The 19,166-nt window shown below is 45.2% G+C and overlaps 2 protein-coding genes across 3 annotated transcripts in view; both read right to left on the bottom strand.

Annotated features, from left to right (window-relative positions):
* The window catches only part of Ptprn2 (protein tyrosine phosphatase receptor type N2), a gene marked incomplete at its 5' end in the record, with an annotated part of 831,187 nt that extends 831,097 nt beyond the window's left edge, over nucleotides 1-90 (bottom strand). The window contains one exon of the mRNA XM_045160998.1: nucleotides 12-90. Within this exon, the coding sequence (XP_045016933.1) occupies nucleotides 12-90 (79 nt within the window). The remainder of the gene's footprint in view (nucleotides 1-11) is intronic.
* A 7,573-nt stretch (nucleotides 91-7,663) lies between these two features.
* Nucleotides 7,664-19,166, bottom strand: part of Ncapg2 (non-SMC condensin II complex subunit G2) — a 77,229-nt gene continuing 65,726 nt past the window's right edge. For both annotated transcript variants that reach the window (XM_045160698.1, XM_045160699.1), the window contains exon 29: nucleotides 7,664-8,215. In XM_045160698.1, the coding sequence (XP_045016633.1) occupies nucleotides 8,164-8,215 (52 nt within the window). In that variant the 3' untranslated portion in view covers nucleotides 7,664-8,163. The remainder of the gene's footprint in view (nucleotides 8,216-19,166) is intronic.

Below are 19,166 nucleotides of genomic sequence, written 5' to 3'. Positions count from 1 at the left end.
CCCTCACTCACCGAGGCGCCCCGGAGGCTGCCGGCCGCGGGCGGGCGCGGGGGCCGGCAGGGCGCGCGGCGGCAGCAGCGGCAGCAGCAGCAGCAGCGGCAGCAGCGGCGGCAGCGGCGGCGGCGGCGGCGGCGGCCCCATCCCGGCGGCGGTCGGCCGGCGCGCTCAGTCCATGGCGGCGCGGGAGCCGCGAACCAGCGGGACCCAGCGGCAGCCGGCGAGGCGGCGCCCGCTCCTCCCGCGGCGCTCTCCGCGAGCTTCAGCACCGGACAGCGCCGCCGACCCCGCCGCCGCCGCCGCCGCCGCCGGACCCGCCCCCGGCCACGCCCTGCCCCCCGCGGACACGCCCACCGCGCGGGGCCCGCCGCGCGTTCACGAGCTGCACGGCCCAGCCGGTCCCCGAGCGCCTCGGGGCCGCCTCCTCGCGGCGCGGGACCTGCGCACCCGCTGGAACGTGGCTGTGCTCCTGGGAAACCAAATTCCTCCCCAATTCCGTGGTGTTTAAGTTCAATCCGACTGTGCACTAGTGACCGCGGCTGAGGCTGTACGTCCGCAGTCGTAAGTCCAGTGGGAGCCTCACCGGAGAGTAGGCGGTTAGTCCCAGGAAAAAGACCTGACTGCAGCTCAAACGGAGGGGCTGTCCAGCCTACATCCTCAAGCGACAAAGGGAGAACCGGTGTGTGTGCGCCCGGAGCCCCTGTGCTCTGGATTTCGGACTGCATTGACCTGGGGTCCTTTCATTGGCTCAGCTCAAGCCCGTCGCTGGACTGGCCAGTGGACCCCTGACCCTAGGTGCTAAGGGACTCAGTGAAAAGCTTCTCAGAAACACTTTCCAGAAGACCTAGAACAAATGTGGGGCTCAGTGAATGATGCCCCAGCATCAGAAGACTGTATTGGGAAGATCCTGTGCATGTGTGTGGGTGCACGCGCACCCCCCCCCACACACACATGTTGAAGGATAGTCTACCTCCTTCATATCCCACCCTAGGGCCATTCTCTTCCTAAGCCACGTCCCTGAAGCACAAGGGGTCCTGGACCTGCTTGCCTGTGACCAGCCTTCCCACCTCCATCCCTTCCTCCAAGACCCAAGCTACACAAGACCCTTCCTCCAAGACCCAAGCTGGACAAGTATGGCTTGTTTGGGGTCTGATTGGGAGGCTTATGGTGACAGGGAAGAAACTACATTTCAACCCAACCCATCTACAGCTTAGAACTGTTTTGGACCCAGCTATTCTGGGATCCCCCAACCTCTGTCCCCTTGCTTGGCCCCACCCATTTCACCTTCTCCAACACTTCCCTCCTTGCTTCCTTTTTTTAAAAAAATTTTTATTTATTTATTTGAGAGCAACAGACACAGAGAGAAAGACAGATAGAGGGAGAGAGAGAATGGGCGCGCCAGGGCTTCCAGCCTCTGCAAACGAACTCCAGATGCGTGCGCCCCCTTGTGCATCTGGCTAACGTGGGACCTGGGGAACCGAGCCTCGGGTCCTTAGGCTTCACAGGCGAGCGCTCAACCGCTAAGCCATCTTCTCCAGCACCCCCTCCTTGCTTCCAATAATCATCTTTTGTCTTAGCCTTTCCTTCAAACTCTGCACACAGACTGATCGGGGTGGGGATGGAAGTCACCTTTATCCAAAGGCCTTGGATACACCTCTGCAGAGAAAGAATCTACCCTAGACGATAGCAGCACCTCATAGCGACATTGCCCCCCACAAAGCTAGACCAACTGTCGCCTTCAGTCCTACAAGGTCCACCCGGTTAAGGAGGGCAGTCTCAGATTTCAATAGTCTGGACCGTACTAGCAGTTAGGTGATGGTGCTGTCACCTCTAAATGAGCGAGAGTCCTTGAGCCAACTTTATCAATGAAATGATTCACTTGCAGGCTCCAAGAAAGGCTCCATGAGAGTCATGCCTAAGCTGGATTAAAGCACTTCCATAATAGGATGCCAAACTGTGGGTGACATCAGAGAAGCCGGGCAATGAGGCACAACACCTGACTTGCCTGGATGGGGAGACACATCCTCTGAGGTCTAGGTAGCCATATCATGAATTTGAGGAAAGGAAGAGCAGAAAATAAAACTTGGGAAGAAGACAAGGCCTTTCATGATGAGGGCAGGAGCATGTGGCTGTCCAGGGAGATCACTCAAGTAAACACACTATCAGCTTGCTCTAAACCAGTCTACCATTTCTCTGGCATAGAGTGAGGGCTAAATAACCCAGAACTCAACTTGAGTGAGGGCTGCTGCACTTTGGTGCAGAAAGGCCAGCTCCCATATAGCCAGGTCTGACCAAGGTTGGCCCTGTGGGTCACCCACTCTCTGTCATACCTGTTGGCATCTATGGAAGACAATGAAAGGACCCAGAGGAACTTAACAAACCAGCCCATGCCTACATCCTGGAGACTATTTGTTTTGGGCTGTGGTGTCTCTGGTTCCTAATCTAGGTCCTTGTTTGTTGTTAAATAGGTCCTGGGCTGGGAATATTTGTCCTTTCATTGTTTAAGTTGCTGCTTAGCTGTTTCCTGAACAAGATCATTTCACCTCAAAGGCTTAGTACTTCAGAGGTTCTTACTATGTTAACCCAATGTAACAGGAAAATGTCCCACAAGGGAAAAGTGAAAACAAAACAAAACAAAAAAAAAAAAAAAAAAACCAACCAGGGACACACATCACACATGGATTGCAAAGATTATCAGTTAAAAAACAAATGTGAATGCATAGCCAGGGCCACCACCCCTCCTGACCAGAGCAGGTGGACAGAAGACATTGAAGGCATGCAGAGGGTGGACAGAGGAAGAAAATGCTGCTAGGAACAGCAAGGCCGGGTTCTGGAGCTGCGTCTCAGTAAGCCCAGATCTCACACCTGAAAGAAGCTGTGCAGGCCACGCGGGTGGTCACCATTGGATTTTTAGTGCTCAAGTGCCAGTGACCGCACACAGGAACATAAAGACAGGATTGGATACTGTTCTGTGTATACGTACCTGCTTCCTATGTGTACAACTTGAAAATACATTCTTATTCCCCAAGCTTTTTAGACATATTTGTGCATTGGGAATTTCTGCTTGTAAAAACTATTTAACCTTTACTGTCTCCTATGCTAGTATTCACCACGTATGCACACAGAACACTAGCTCTGGCTTCGGCAGTCTTCATTCCACCACAGTGAGAATGCACCCCACTTATTTGCAATCCTAAATCGAAGTTCAGACCCTCTTCCACATAGCCCCTTCACAGGTCCTGGTCTGCATGAGGAGTCCATATTGGTACTTCTAACCACAGGTCTCACATTCCTCCCCTATATACAAGCTGTTGGGGATGATGGGATGAGTGAGCCCTTGATGCAGAGGGGCTCCATCCACACCATGAGAAGTATCATAAATCTTGGGGCTTATGCCCCGTCCGACAGCACCAAGCAATCCTATGCCATGACTTCCTTCCCCTGGGAGAAGGCCAGGGGCTTGGGATCTTCAACAAGAGATGGCCATTGAAACAAACCCAAGGAGAGATTTTAGGGCAAGTGGTCAGGGAGCTTTTGCATGCTCCATGTTTGTGAGCAAAAATGACTGAACATGTGTGGGCAAACTCTCAACATTACTCATTTTAGACAAATATGTTAGCCTGTGTGAAATGACATAGTAGTTCTACTCAGAGAGCCAAAACTTCCAGATTGGCCATTTCTAATTGATTATCTTCACAATTTAAACACAGCCCACATCTCTAGTTGAACAGTAAACACATATGTATTACCTGGTGGGGTGTGGGCCTTTGGAGAGGACAGTCAGTTGTCAGGCTGTGGGGTCTACAGGTCACTCTGGAAGGACAGGAGTCAGTACCCCAAATGACAGTGTTACCCATAAAATTCCTCACTGCTCAGTGCAGGCAGTTTCCAGGAAATGCCCCCACCACTCCTTGAGGTTCTGAGCTGTATCTCCTCACTGTCCAAAGAGAGTAACACTACTGTTTAGTACCAAATTTTACTGACCCCAGGCATAATTCTCAAGAGAGGAGAAGGAAAGCAACTTCAAGTATTACCCTAAGACCCTGAACATCTGGATTTGGTCTTAATGGGCTACATCCTGTGTCAACACTATTTTGCCAGTCAGCAAACAGCAAGAAATAAAACCAGGAAATTGGAGTTGTCTCGGTGGTAGTAGTATTGGTAATATTGGTGGCGATCACTGACTGTGATCATAGCTAACAAGGGTGGTGTTGGTGGTGATTCTGATGGTTTAAGTCACTGGTGGCAACTGTGATCTTGGGAGTGGTGGTGGTAGTGATGGTGATGGGAGTGAGAATGCGGTGGTGATGATAATAAAGGCTATGATGAAGATGGCAGTGAAGGAAGCGGTATGTTTGGGGTGGGGTGGAATTAGAAGTAATAGTGGTGATGAGGATAACGATGGAGGTGGTAATGATGCTGGTGGTGTTGAGATAGTAGAAATGGTGGTGAAATAATTGCTATGATTTTCTTGATTTTTTTATTGACAACTTTTAATTGTAGATAATCTCCCCCCCCCCCGCCATTCTCCCCCTTGAAACTCCACTCTCCAGCAAACCCCTTCCTCTTCAATGTCTGTCTTTTATTTTGATGTCATCATCTTTTCCTCCTATTATGATGGTCTTGTGAAGGTAGTGTCAGGCACTGCGAGGTCATGGATATCCAGGGCATTCTGTGTCTGGAGAACACTGTAAGGAGTCCTACCCTTCCTTTGGCTCTTACATTCTTCCTGCCACCTCTTTGGCAATGGACCCTGAGCCTTGGAAGGTTTGATAGAAATATTTCAGTGCTGAGTATGCCTCTGTCACTTCTTCTCAGCACTCTGGTGCCTTCTGAGTCATCCCAAAGTCACTGCCATGTGAAAAGAGAAGCTTCTCTAACAAAAAGTGAGAGTAGCATTAATATATGGGTATGGACATTATCAGAAGTGCTTACCAGGCCGTTTGGTAAGCATAGTATATACATTTGGCCAGATACCAGCAGACATTACATCCCTAGGGCTCATGAAATTGCTATGATTTTACTCATAAATGCCCCCCCGCAAAAGCAGGGAGATAGCGACGACACCGAGGACACTTAAAACTCACCAAACAAGAAATCCAGAAGTTGCAGAGATCAACACTAAAAGTGGACTTATACCCGCCAAGGCTCAGGGAACATTGCAGAAGAGGGGGTAGAAAGATGGTAAGAGCAACAGGATAGGAAGGAGTATCCTGAGTCTTCCCTCTGCCCCCAGACAACAATAGCCTCAATAATCCCACTGAGGAGGGCCCACAGTGGAATGGAGGTGGTGGAGAGGGTATGTAAGAGGATAACAAGAGGGGAACGTAACCAACACGCAATTCATTCATATAGTAAAGTTCATAACTAATGACAAAATAGTAGCTGGGCATGGTGGCATATGCCTTTAATCCCAGCACTCATGAGGCAGAAGTAGGAGGCGCAGACACCATGAGTTCAAGGCCACCTAAGGTTATATAAAGAATTCTAGGTCAACCTGCACTAGAATGAGACTCTACTTCAAAAAAGAAGCCAGGCGTGGTGGCACACATCTTTAATCCCAGCACTCAGGAGGTAGAGGTAGAAGGATCGCTGTGAGTTTGAGGCCACCCTGAGACTACATAGTGAATTCCAGGTCAGCCTGGGCTAGAGTGAGACCCTACACTGAAAAAAAAGGGGGGGGGGCTGGAGAGATGGCTTCGCGGTTAAGCGCTTGCCTGTGAAGCCTAAGGACCCCAGTTCGAGGCTCGGTTCCCCAGGTCCCACGTTAGCCAGATGCACAAGGGGGCGCATGCGTCTGGAGTTCGTTTGCAGAGGCTGGAAGCCCTGGCGCGCCCATTCTCTCTCTCTCCCTCTATCTGTCTTTCTCTCTGTGTCTGTCACTCTCAAATAAATTAATTAAAAAAAAAAAAAAAGCAACCAAGGAGGCTTTTCCCAGGAGTGCAAGCATAGTCTGTCATCTTGCTGGGAATGTACAGTAAGTAGAACAGCTCTTCCCAAACTGGACAGCAAAAAGACAATCCCATATCTTTCAAGGGTATGTCTCCAACAATCCAACCTAGGGACTCCCATTAGGTCCTACCTCTTAAAAACCCCACCATTCCCTCTTGACTTCTGTCTCCTTGTTCCTGTTCTGGCCACTCTTTCACACTGTTCCAGTCTCTTGTTGCTGCCAGTCCGTGATTCAGGGAGTAGCTGATACTTACCTGCTGCTGTCACCACCAGTCTGTGCTCTGCCTTTTATTTAGCTGTCTTCACTGTGATGCCTTTCCAGTTTGGACTGTTAGCTTCCATGCAGCTACAGTAGACTACTAGGATTGCAACACAGGCAACACAGGAGAGCAACTGACTCCTTGAATGAGTTGAACAATCTGTTTAAACAACCAGAGGAAGGGTTTCTGCCCACAGAACAGTGTTTGGATAAATCATAACCTTGCCTCTTTAGTAACAGTCATAGCAGGCCCTCTGCTAGACCAGGGGAAGCGCTCCCTCTCTGCTTGCAGGGTAACTTAGCATTCACTGAGGCTTGTGACAGCAAAAAGTCCTACAAAAAAATATTTGAACCAGTCCTGGCTGAGTCAGCACCTTTAGGAGTTGGGGCAGTCAGGTCCAGTCTTTGCACTGTTGTTTCAAGTCACCATCAAGTGTTCAAAACATTCATTGTTGGCATTAGGGGTATTTCTACGGACGGTCCTTTTGTTAGAGACCTAACTTCTCAGGACCTCAGAATGTGATTTTCATTTAGTGAGGTCATTAGGGTAGGCTGCAATCCTGTAAGACTGGTGCCCTTGTACAAGAGGATTTCACCACAGACATGAACATAGGGAAAGCACTGTGTAAAGATGAACAGGGCCTTGGTGATGCTTTTTCACACCAAGAAACACCCATCATGGACATCTAGCAATCATCCAGAAGCTCAGGGAGGCTGCAGTCTTCCCTTCAACACTGCCCATCTTTGACCTTCAATTTCAGCTTTCCAAACTACAGGACAGCAAACTGTCATTGCCTCTGAGTCATTAGTACCTTTTTCAACAGCCATGGGAAAGTCAGGCCACAGGTGGGAATGGAGTCTAGATACCCATGTTACATAGAACAGAAGCCTAAGCAGCAACCCCTGTGAGAGTTCTGTACCCCTGAAGCATAGATGACAGTGTTACCAGTCATCACAGGAATCAATAAAGGGAGAGATGACACAGAACAGAACCAGCCAATGATGTGGGACAGCCACAAGCTTATTCTGCATTTGGGAAAGGCAAGGACCTTTCCTGTGCGTGTGAATACTAAAGCATGTTTAACATTAATATGTCCTTTCCTGGCCCCCTTGGAACAACTCTGCCAATTCACTTTTGTGGCTGTTCATGCCTGGCTCCTTATTCCAGAGCTGAGACAACTGATTATATGCACAGGCTGTTCCAAGAGAGCGATTATCTCACAGTCCAGACCCCCAGCACAACTCACTTCAGCTGAGCAGGCAGTACATGAGCTTCATTCCTGCTTTGTCCCTCATTATGGACTGCACACAGCAATGCTCCAATGAGTAGGGTCTCTCCACACTCATGCTGGCCTTCAGTGCTAGACACTGCTGCACCTGCAGGGTGAGGTGGCTGGGCTCAGATGTAGATGCTGGGTGCTGTAGGAGTTCAGTAATGTCAAGAGACACTTCACATAAGGGCAGCAGATTTATGTATTTATTACAAATGTACAACAGATGGCAGCAGTGTTTGGACGAAGTAGTCCTTTTTGTCATTTACAGAGATTCTATGTATGCTAATGGTAACCCTGCTGGTTTACGGTAAAATTTCCTAACAGATACTATAACAGGCCAACCAACTCCAGAGCTGAACCAGGCCATGCTTCTTGTAAGTTATCACCAAAACCTTGGGAAGAACAGTGAGCTGCATGCCAGCCTTCCTCCCATTTGACCTTCCCTCCCACAGTTGACCTTCCCATCTCTCCATCTCTGCTCTTTGTTGGTTTCTGCCAGCTGGTTAAAGGCACAGTGGAGAACACGTGCTGTATCAGTCTTCACTTTTGGGAAGCTCCAGACCCAGCCATGGTCCTTACCAGACCTCCAGGCTTAGCCTTGCAAGAGAAAAAGCCATGAAAATACAGAAATATTTCACTATTGTGAGTCCTTTTCTCTATCTACACCCAAAGATGGCTTGGTCACGAATTTAGAAATTCTCCCAAAGTTCTCATTGACGATTCATACAGGAACCTGAAACACAAAGAAAGACAGACTTAGCTCTAGAAAAAGTGGTCAAATTATGCAAATGTGTACTTTTGCAAGCAGACACACTTGAATGAAGGCAGTGATGTGTGTACCATTAACCCTACAGGGATCAGAATACCTCACGATAAGCCTCAGCACAGCTGCAGAGTATGCCCTGGGTCCCTGGTAACTGTGCCCAGGCACTTCTTCAAGAATACTTGCTCACTGGCAACACCTGCTGGAGAACTCTCTTAAAATCACTCCTTCCTAGAGTTCACACCCACTTATTAGATACAGAGTACACAGAAGTACAACATGGCTTCTTCTCCAACCATCCAGCCCTGAGACTCTTCAAATGCCACAAAAACTTGCCCTGCCAACAGTATGCTCTACTACCAAGGAAATTAGTTTCCACTACTTCTAGCAGCCTGAGGGCTCCCATGTCCAACATAGCCAGTTAGGAACACTAGATAGAGCAGATCTCTTCCTTCCCTTGCAGGGTATCTACCCTGGTCGAAGAATCATTGCTGGACAGCTTCCATGCAGATCCCTGAGGCCTGTTCTGTATCATTACCTTTTTTCTTATCTTCCAAGTGTGTGGTTTGGCTGCAGTTTGTTCCCAAGTACCCTTCCTTTTCCAAGAAACAAACTCCTTTCCACACAAAAATAGATATTCATCTTGCATCTATCTCAGCTCAGCAGCAGTTATGTGACTGTCTCTTGAGCCCAGTAAGAAGACTCGTGTGTAATCCCCCGTCCCTGTGACTACCTGCCCAGTGTCAATTAAGGCATGACTGACATGTGAGATGTTCAGGTAGTCACACTAAGAGACAGGCAGGTGAAAGCCTTTTCAAAATGCTTCTTTAATCCAAAACATATCAACATCAACAACAGTCACTACTGATAAGACGTATGTCCTAGAACTCCCATGTCAGGCCCCCTCACTTCACACGCACGCTAGGTTGTCACTGCTCCAGCCAGCACAAATCTGTATGAGGCTTAAGGTCATCATGGAATTTAAAAATTTCACCTAGTTACTTGTTTATTTTTAAGTCAGCCCCATGCACAATCTCTTGATAAGAAAATTGTTAAAATCACTTTTTTTCTTTGGCTTTGACACTAGGTCTCTCAGCCACTCACAGCTGCCTGCTCTGAGTTCTGAGAAGCCCCAGAAACTGCCATTCAGAGTCCTGGGATCTACCCTCATAGAGCCTCTCTAGTGCCTATATTACAACAGCCTGGATTGTCTTTTGGGCCTGAGAAGGCCACATAGTGACAACTACCACCTCTTCAACACTGAATACTAGCTCAGGGACCAGGTCAAAACTGGTCACATGGTAGCTTCTGCCTTTTTTCCTCATTGGCTCAAGTACCAAGCAGGTCCTGCAAAGGGAAGCCTGGCTCATACTGAGTCTTGGCGTAACTGCTCCAATATCTCAGAGACTGCAGGGCCTCAGACTAGGTTACCCTATTACCTCAGGAAGAGACTGAATACATTAGGAAGACAAAGAATAGTTAAAGAACAAAATAAAGAGGGCTGGAGAGATGACTCAGTGGTTAAGGTGCTTGCCTGCAAAGCCTAAGGAACTGAGTTCAATTCCCCAGTACCCACATAAAGCCAGATGCACAAAGTGGCATGTGCATCTGGAGTTTGTTTGCAGTGGCTAGAGGTCCTGGTGCACCCATTCTCTCTCTATCTCTCTAATATATAAAAAGAGAACAGTATAAAGAAAACAGAGCTTCTTCCTGTCTCTCTTCTCTCTCTGCTTGCAGATAATGTTTTTAAGGTGCTGGAGAGATGGTTCAGAGATTAAGGCACCTGCCTGGAAAGCGTAATAACCTAGGTTCGATTCCTGAATAACCATGTGAAAGACAGATGCACAAAGTGGCATATACAACTGGAGTTCATTTGCAGCAGCTGAAGCCCTGGCATGCCAGTTCCCCCCCCACACACACACACACCTCTTTCTCTCTCTCTCTCTCTCAAATAAATAAATAAAAATAAAGTTTTCGAAAGGTTTTAAAGGCTGGAGAGATGGCTTAGTAGTTAAGGCTCATGCCTGAAAAACCTAAGGACCCAGGTTTGATTCTCCAGGTCCCACATAAGCCAGATGCACATGGTGGCACAGGCGTCTGGAGTTCATTTGCAGTGGCTAAAGGCCCTGGTGTGCCCATTCTCACTTCCCCCCACCCCTGTCTCCAATAAATAAATAAATCTTTTAAAAATGTTTTAAAATTTTATTTACTTATTCTGTGGGTGTGTTTCATGTGTGTGCCACGGCATATATGAGTGGAGGTCAAATGAAAATGTTTGGGTCAGTCCTTGCCTCCTACCTTTTTTGAGGCAAGTCTCTCTTTTCACTCTTCCATTTATAAGTTCTGAAGAGATTCTCCTGTCTCTCCTCTCTTCTATTCAAAGGTACACTGAGATTACAGAAGCCCACCAGAACATCCAACTTTTAAGTGGGGCCTGGGGATTCGAACGTTAAGTATAAGAATTGATGGGAAGCACTTCTCTCTAGCCCACAGTCAGTATTGTCAACCATCAAGTGTACCTCAGACAGTTTTTAATTATGAGTTCACTCAGAACTGATGACAGGAACACACTCCTAAACAAGCTATGAAAATATCCTATACAAGAATCTTTTTTTTTAAGTATTATTTTTTATTTATTTGCAAGGAGAGAGAGAGGAGAGAGACAGAGAGAGAGAATGGGTGTACCAGAGCCTCCAGCCACTACAAATGAACTCAAGATGCATGCACTACTTTGTGCATCTGGCTTTACGTGGGTACTGGGGAATTGAGCCTGGATCGTTAGGCTTTGTGGGCAAGTGCCTTAACCTCTGAACCATCTCTCCAACTAGCACCCCCCCCCCGAATCATTTCTAAAAGGACTACTAAAATTCCATCAAGTAGAATAAATAAATTAACACATACTTATTAACATACACTTTCTCCAGAGCTTCACAGGAGCACTGGGGGCCCACATACAGGGGTGTGCAACATTTACAAGACATTAAATGTGACTGGATTACAGTCTTTTTTACTTACTGGTAAATACCATGAGCTAACTACACCTTTAAGAACTATGTGCACTTCCATAACCTGGAATTACAAATTTATTGCTGTCTTCACTCAGTTTATTCTAGTGATAAATATAACACACTGACATTTCAATATAGCTGTGTGCTGGCAAAGGCATGTTGTCTCTCCTGAAGAAACATGGCCAACTTGCCATACTTTATAGTGGGTAGACGAGGTAAATAATGTACAATGAGAAGCAACTTTATTCAGCACCCAACAGACCAGCCAATAAAACAGCCCTACTGCAGTGAAAAGTACATTTGTCACCAAGAAAATGATCACTTCTAAATTAGTACCTCACTTCCTAAAATATTCACTGTAGCAAGGGGTTCTCAGAGTCTCAAATGTGTTTACTTGCTATAATGTCTAACCCAATATTAAATCGACAGTATTTAAAACAATATAAAATCCTACTTATCTCCCATTATATTGATTTTTGCTTGTTTCACCCATTTTCTCACTTTCTTAGAAGGGGTGTCACTGTAAACTTATTCATGTTTAAAAACCAATATTCCAGAGTATGTATTCTACCTTATTTTCTGTGTGTTTCGTCTCTCTTTGAAGGGTGGAGTTGGGAACAGGGGGGATGATAACTCATGCACACTAGGGAAGTACTTTTCTTCTCTTTTCCTTTTTTAGTTTTTTAGGAAGGGTCTCACTCTAGCCCAGTGTGACCTGGAATTCAATATATAGTCTCAGAGTGGCCTTGAACTCATGGATCCTCCTGCCTCTGCCTTGCCTTTGGAGTACTGGGATTAAAGTCGTGCTCCACCACCAAACTTTTCTTTAAAAAAAAAAAAAAACAGATAAAAAGGAGGAGGAGGGGAGAGAGAGAGAGAATGAATGGATGTACCAGACCCACCAGCCACTGCAAATGAACTCCAGATGCATGCAACACTGTGCATCTGGCTTGCATTGGTACTAGGGAATCAAACTTGGGTCCCTAGGCTTCACAGGTAAAAGCATCTCAACTACTAAGCCATCTCTCCAGCCCAGGAAGTGCTTTTCTGTTGAGCTCCACCACAGCCCCTGAGCATTCCCTCCTTAAAGAATTCTTCTATCCATTGTATTAGTTCAGTAGGAAGGACAGAGTTGAAGGCAGAGAACTGCAGAAACCAAGGAGAAAGAAAGCAAAGCAGACTCTGGCTAAGAACACTCAGTTAACTCTGGGGTGTAAACAAAAACTCAACCTGGAACTGATGAACTGCAGGAAGCTTTACAAAACAAGTAAGGAACAAAGTCTCCAAGAAACCCAGTCATGGTACCACATGCCATGTGCTTCCTTTCCAGAGGTCCATAGGTTCTCCAGTATTAGAGAATACCTACCCCCTGCTGAGGCAGCGAGGGTGACAGTGCCCCCAAAGTAAAGGCAACAACGTCCTTAAGTCTGCCCTTGCAGTCTCCACTTCGTCAGAGATCAGAGAAGCTACCTTCTCCTTATCTCGTGCCTAAAGGAGTTCCATAAACCTGTTTTTCCATGAACAACTTCAGCCCCTCCATGGGAGGGAGTTCCCCTTTCCTAGAATTTAAGTCTGATCCTGACATTGTGGTTGGTTTGCCCCAAAACTTGGCTGACCTCTTCTTGAGCCAGCCGGTATTCCAGACCAATCAGCCCTCACTCTTAGCCTGAAGGTGAAGCCCACTACAATAAGGTTATAAACAGACCCTTACCAGGGAGACATGCTCTCTTGACTGGCTCCTGAACTTCTAGGTTCTGGTAAGCCTGCCCTTGTCTCAGCCCAGACCCCACCTCCACTGTTACTCCCACATGGGCTTTCTACTCCCTCCTGCCCTCCATGTGGCAGGAGCTCTCTGCCCTTTCTTTCTCCTTCTCTTACTCCAATAAAGGTTCTCTAAACTTTACTCTCTGGTCTATGGATTTTAATTCTTTAAGTTCATAATAAGACAAGTATCTGGGACACCCTAAATTTACTGATGAATTGGCATATTGCTGTATTGGCAAGGAACCCCAATATTCCCATTTCACTGCCTCCCTGCTTTTAGGTAGGGTGGGGAGGGAAAGGTACCTTTTCAAAAAGGCTACAAGCAAGGGGTGTAATAAAGCACATGCCTAGCAGTCATGATGTCTTAGATTTAAAGCCCAACCCCTTAAATAGGGGAGGAAAACAACAATAAGGTGTATCTCAGTGGTCAAGTAGTTGCCTGGCAAGTAGAAGGCTCCAGGTTCTACAATGGTGAAAGGAAAAGGGAGCACTCAGTTTTCCCTCTTGAGGCTGTCTCAGGGCAACAGCAACCAGGAGCAGACCAGCTGCGAGTGTGTCAGAACACAACTGCCCTACAGGAGAAGAAATGCTCAACTCCAATCCTGCCAGCCATAGCCAAGGGTGGTGGCTGGAGGAACAACTGGGAAACAGGTATGTAGTGAATAGGGCAGGGCGCAGGTTCACTGACAACAGACATGACTGCAGGACTGTCACACACTGCACACATCATATACCCAGAACCTCACTAGGCTTGTTCTATAGCTGAGTTTATTCAGAACATCATGTCCTACCATCAAGCCACAAGGCATACTTCAAGGCAGAAAAAAAAATTTTCACACTATGAAAAGACAGAGAAGGCGTTAGACTCAAATGTGCAGGCGCACTGGAATAGTAATGCCCACAATTTCAAACAATGATTAACATGTGAGAGGCTCTACCAGATAAAGCAGACAAGATGCAAAAATAGCAAGAATGTGAGCTGAGGGAATTCTGAGGAATAACCAAAGAGAAATGTTATGACAGATATGAAGGGTGCCTGTGGTGGGCTCAGCAAACTGGATATAGAGAGCAAAGACTAAGTTCCATCCCAATACAAACCTCCAAAACTGAAAAGCAAGGAGAACAAGGGCTAGGAAAAAAGCCAGAGCAAAATATTCAAGGACTGGGCCAAGTACAAAAGTTGTAGTATGTATATAATGGGAATTTCAAAGGAAAAGAGAAAAGAACAAGAGAAAAATATGAAACAATGATGACTAAGAATTCCCCCATGTTACTATTAAGACACCAAACACACATTCCGGAAATTCAAAGAACACCAAGCATGATAAAAGATTAAAACAAACAAACAAACAACAACAAACCCCACACCTTTATCTGTTAAATTCAGAACATCACAGATAAAAATATCCTAAAAAATGCCAAAAGGAAGAAACATTGAAAAGCAGAGGGAAGAAGTATACCTCCTCAGGTACAGCCAAGCACCAAGGGTAGATCTTAAGTCTGACTTTTCTCTCCTTACTGGGAGTCAGTTTTACCAAACCCTTTAGCCTACCCACTGTGCAGTATTTCAGAAAGTGCACATGGGCACACTGGTCAATGGCAGTAATAGCGTAAGTAACTTATGATCTGTGTTCTCCAGATGTACAGAAATGAAAAGCATCTCAGAACTTGATAATTAGGGTCAGAGATATGTGCCATCTGGCCACCCTCTGTGAGAAGGTTCCTGAACATTCCTAAATCAGTGAACTATGGATAAGGGCCCTCTATTATTCTTGTCCAGCTGGCTATTCAAATTGTCGACTTCTATACCTGAATATCATGTCCCTGGACTTACCTGATCTGTCCTGCAGTAGACAGTCAGATATGGGCCTTGTAACAAGTACACTGAAATTGTTAGCTTGAGAAGGGAGGGAAAATTCACTAAACTGATTCTGTGCCTCAATAAAATTACCTCCAGGGGCTGGAGAGATGGCTTAGCAGTTAAAGTGTGTACCTGCAAAGCCAAAGGACCCTGGTTCGATTCCCCAGGACCCACATAAGCCAGATGCACAAGGGGACGCATGCATCTAGAGTTTGTTTGCAGTGGCTGGAGGCCTTGGCGTACCCATTCACTCCCTCTCTCTATCTCTGCCTCTTTCTCTCTCTCAAATAAATAAGTAATAAAATATATATTTTTAAAAGTATCTTCAAAATGGAGAAATACTTTCTCAGACATGGAATTTGTTATCAGTAGGTTTGCCTTGTAAGCAACACATTTCTTAATAGAAAAAGAAAATGATATAGGTCAGGAACTCAGATCCACATAAGAATCAAAGAAGTAAATAAAGGGAAAATAAAACCTTATTTTTCTTATTATTGATACTACAAGAACTTGTTCACTATAACATAATAGCAGCAAAAATGTGTCAACTGTGTACTTATGTGTGTATTGTGATTATATACATGTACATAAATGAAATGAATGACAAAAATTACCCAGGAGACAAGAGGAGGGATCAATGCTGCTCTGGTTATACTAGCTAGGAAGTGGTGCAGGGTTATTAAATGAGGACTTGAATTAGTTATAAATGCATAGACTATAAACTCTAGGGCAATTACTGAAATAGTTCAAAAAAACAAAAACAAAACAAAAAACTAAAGGTAACACCACAGTTAACTGAGAGGCTCCAAGTTTTCTGCCCTTATCATTCCTATCAAGTACCAAGCTGAAGTCCTAGAGGAAATGCACTGTAAAAAGAAAACAAAGGCATGCTGACTGGCAAGGAAGTGCTGGAACCTTGGTATATCTGTAAAAACTACTGGAGTAAGTCATTATGATAAGTTCACAGAAAAGACAAAGACAGTCAGGTGTGGGGGCAGAGGTAGGAAGATCACCATAAGTTTGAGGACACCCTGAGACTACATAGTGAATTCCAGGTCAGTCTGGGCTAGACCAAGACCCCACGTTGGTGGGGAGAGGGGGGAGAAAAGGCAAAGACTCAGAACAGCACGCCCCAACTTTAAGAGTTAGCCTACAGCTACAGCCAATGAAGGCAATGAGGTTCTGAAAAAGAAAAATAGGTTAGTGAAACAAATAAAGAGCCTGAAACAGAGAAACGTGAATATAGTCAATTGATCTTAGACAAAAGAACAAGTTTAAATCTTTTCAACACACTATGCTCCAACAACTGGACAGCCACAGCAAAAACCCAAATCAGGATACATGCCGTATACCCTTCAAAAAAAATATTAAAGTGGCTCAGAAACCGAAATGTAAAATATAAAACTCTTAGAAGACAACATAAAAAACCGGGTATTGTGGCATACACTTTTAATCCCAACACAGGAGGCAAAGGTAGGACTGCCAAGGATTCAAGGCTACCCTGAGACTACACAGTGAATTCCAAGTCAGCCTGAGCTAGAGCAAGATCCCAATTCAAAACAAACAAACAAACAAAAAAACAAACAATAAAAAAAACCCTAGATGATAGTAGGCACAGCAATCACTTTTGAGATTCAACACTCAATGACTCAATCCATGTAGAAAAGAAATGCTACATTAGATTTCATGAAAATTAAAATGTTCTGCTCTTCAAATGTCAATGTCCAGCTGTGATATAGCTCAAAGGTAAAGAACTTGCCCAGCATCCCCAAAAACCTGAGGTCAATCTCTAGCATTGCAAAGAAGAAGGATGTGATGAGGAAGGAGGAGTAGTAGTCAATGTTAAGAGAATGAAAAAGACAAACCACAGATGAGAAGAAAATATCTGTAAAATATGATAAAGGACTGTTTTTTAACATGTATCTTTTAAAACTAACAACCTAATTAAAAGTGGGCTAAGGATTTTAACAGACACTTCACCAAAGATGATACACAGATGGCAAATAAATGTATGAGATATCCAGAGAAACAAAATAGTAGATGCCACCACACTTAATAAAACAGCCAAAATCTGGAACACAGACACCACAAAGCAGTAAGGATGTGAAGCAAATGAATTACTAGTAGGAATGCAAAACAGTGCAGTTGCTCTGGAGGACCCACTAAACATACTCTTACCATAAGATCCAACAATCTTCTTGGTGTTTATGAAAAGTTATAAACTAAAAGGAGAGGCTGGAGAGATGGCTCAGAAGATAAAACAGCTGCCATGCAAACCTGAGTACCTCAACTGGAATCCTTAGAACCCATATAAAAGCCAGACGCTGTGGGGACATTTGCAATCCCAGTATAATTATGACGAGAAAGTAAGTGGAGACAAGATAATTTCTGCAGGCTAGTGGGCAATCACAGCGAGTGAACCAACAAGAGTGGAAGGTGAGGACCAATAGCTAAAGTTGTCCTTTGACCTCCACACACCATGACTTGTGTGCCCACATTCACACACACACCAAAAGTACAACTCTCCCTCCTGCTCAAAGAAACCCCACAAAACCCAGCATATATAGTTAGTGCTTTAACCATAAATCTCTAAATTTGGAAGTGAGCAAGCGATCTCTCATTAGGGAAAATGGTTAATTTTGGTGTCAGTTTGATTGAGGCTCAAATATCTGGTAAAATCCTGTTTCTAGGTATGACTGAGGAACATCTGGAACAGACTAGCACTTGGGTCACTGGACTAAGGAATACTATCTTGGGCTGGAGAGATGGCTTAGTGGTTAGGCGCTTGCCTGTGAAGCCTAAGGACTCCCATTCGAGGCTCGGTTCCCCAGGACCCACGTTAGCCAGATGCACAAGTGGGTGCACGCGTCTGGCGTTCGTTTGCAGTGGCTGGAAGCCCTGGCGCGCCCATTCTCTCTCTATCTATCTGCCTCTTTCTGTCTCCGTCACTCTCAAATAAATAAAAATGAACAAAAAAAAATTTTTAATTAAGAATACTATCTTTACATTGATGTGTACACTACCAATTGAGGGTCCAGATCCAACAAAATGGCAGAGAAAAGGCAAATCATTTTAACTCAGTAGCTAAGATACACTCCCCTCCATTCCTTCTGTATCAGAATTCTAGGCTCTTGGACCTTCTCACGCTAGGACTTAAACCAGCTCTCTTCAAGGTTCTTGAGCCTTCAGGCTTAGACTGAGTTCTATAGCAGCAGCTTCCACTGTTTCAGTCTTGAGCCAAACCAACGACTTCTCAGGTTCTCCAGCTTGCATACAGCTATGAAGTGACTCCTCATTTTATATATAGCTCATATAGCTATGTGTAAATCCTACTGGTTCTGGAAATTTAGAGGAAAGAAAGGGTTAATAAGCAAAGAACAGGATTTTAGGGTAGCAGAAAGACTGTGATAGAGCAATGGGTAGACATGTGTCATCGTACATTTTATCAAGCCCTAAGGGGTATAAAACTATTCACCCTAATATAAGCCAGGGACTCTGGGTGATAATGATGTATCGACACAGGCTCAACTATAACTAATATGCCCCTCTGGCTTAGGATATCAGTAGCGGAGAAAGGTATGCATGCGCTGTGGCAAAAAACATATGGCAACTTGCTGGACTTTCATTTTGATTTTCTTGTGAATTAAATCTTTTAAAACAAAATTCACTAAGTTATTCTAAACTTGCAAAAATTGTTCAACATTAGCAGACTTGGCCAGGCAAGGTGGAGCATGCCTTTAATCCCAGCACTTGGGAGGCAGAGAGAGAAACATTTGCTATGATATCAAGGCCACCATGAGACTACATAGTGAATTCTAGCCTGGCTACAGCAAGATCCTACCTCACAAAAAAAAAAAAAAAAAAAAAAAAAAAAAAAAAAGAAATTAAAATATTAGCAAACTTCCTAACAAACCAGATTTAAAATGTCCAAAAACCTGATGTGTACTGAACACATGCAAACTCTGCTCTTGTCCTTATTCAATGAACAGTACAGTATAACTACTATCCAAACAGTGCTCACACAACCTATCAGCAACCTAGAAGTGACTTGTTTATTCTTATTTATTTATTTGAGAGCAGCAGACAGAGAGAAGAAGGCAGAGAGAGAGACAAAGAGAGAGAATGGGCACGCCAGGGCCTCCAGCCACTGCAAACGAACTCCAGATGCGTGCGCCCGCTTGTGCATCTGGCTAACGTGGGTCCTGGGGAATCGAGCCTCGAACGGGAGTCCTTAGGCTTCACAAGCAAGCACTTAACCGCTAAGCCATCTCTCCAGCCATAGAAGTGA

Source organism: Jaculus jaculus, chromosome 10 (assembly GCF_020740685.1).
Source record: "Jaculus jaculus isolate mJacJac1 chromosome 10, mJacJac1.mat.Y.cur, whole genome shotgun sequence".
In the NCBI taxonomy this organism is placed as follows: Eukaryota; Metazoa; Chordata; class Mammalia; order Rodentia; family Dipodidae; genus Jaculus; species Jaculus jaculus.
Note: the sequence above shows the minus strand (reverse complement) of the source record. Positions and strands in the feature narration are given on the sequence as shown.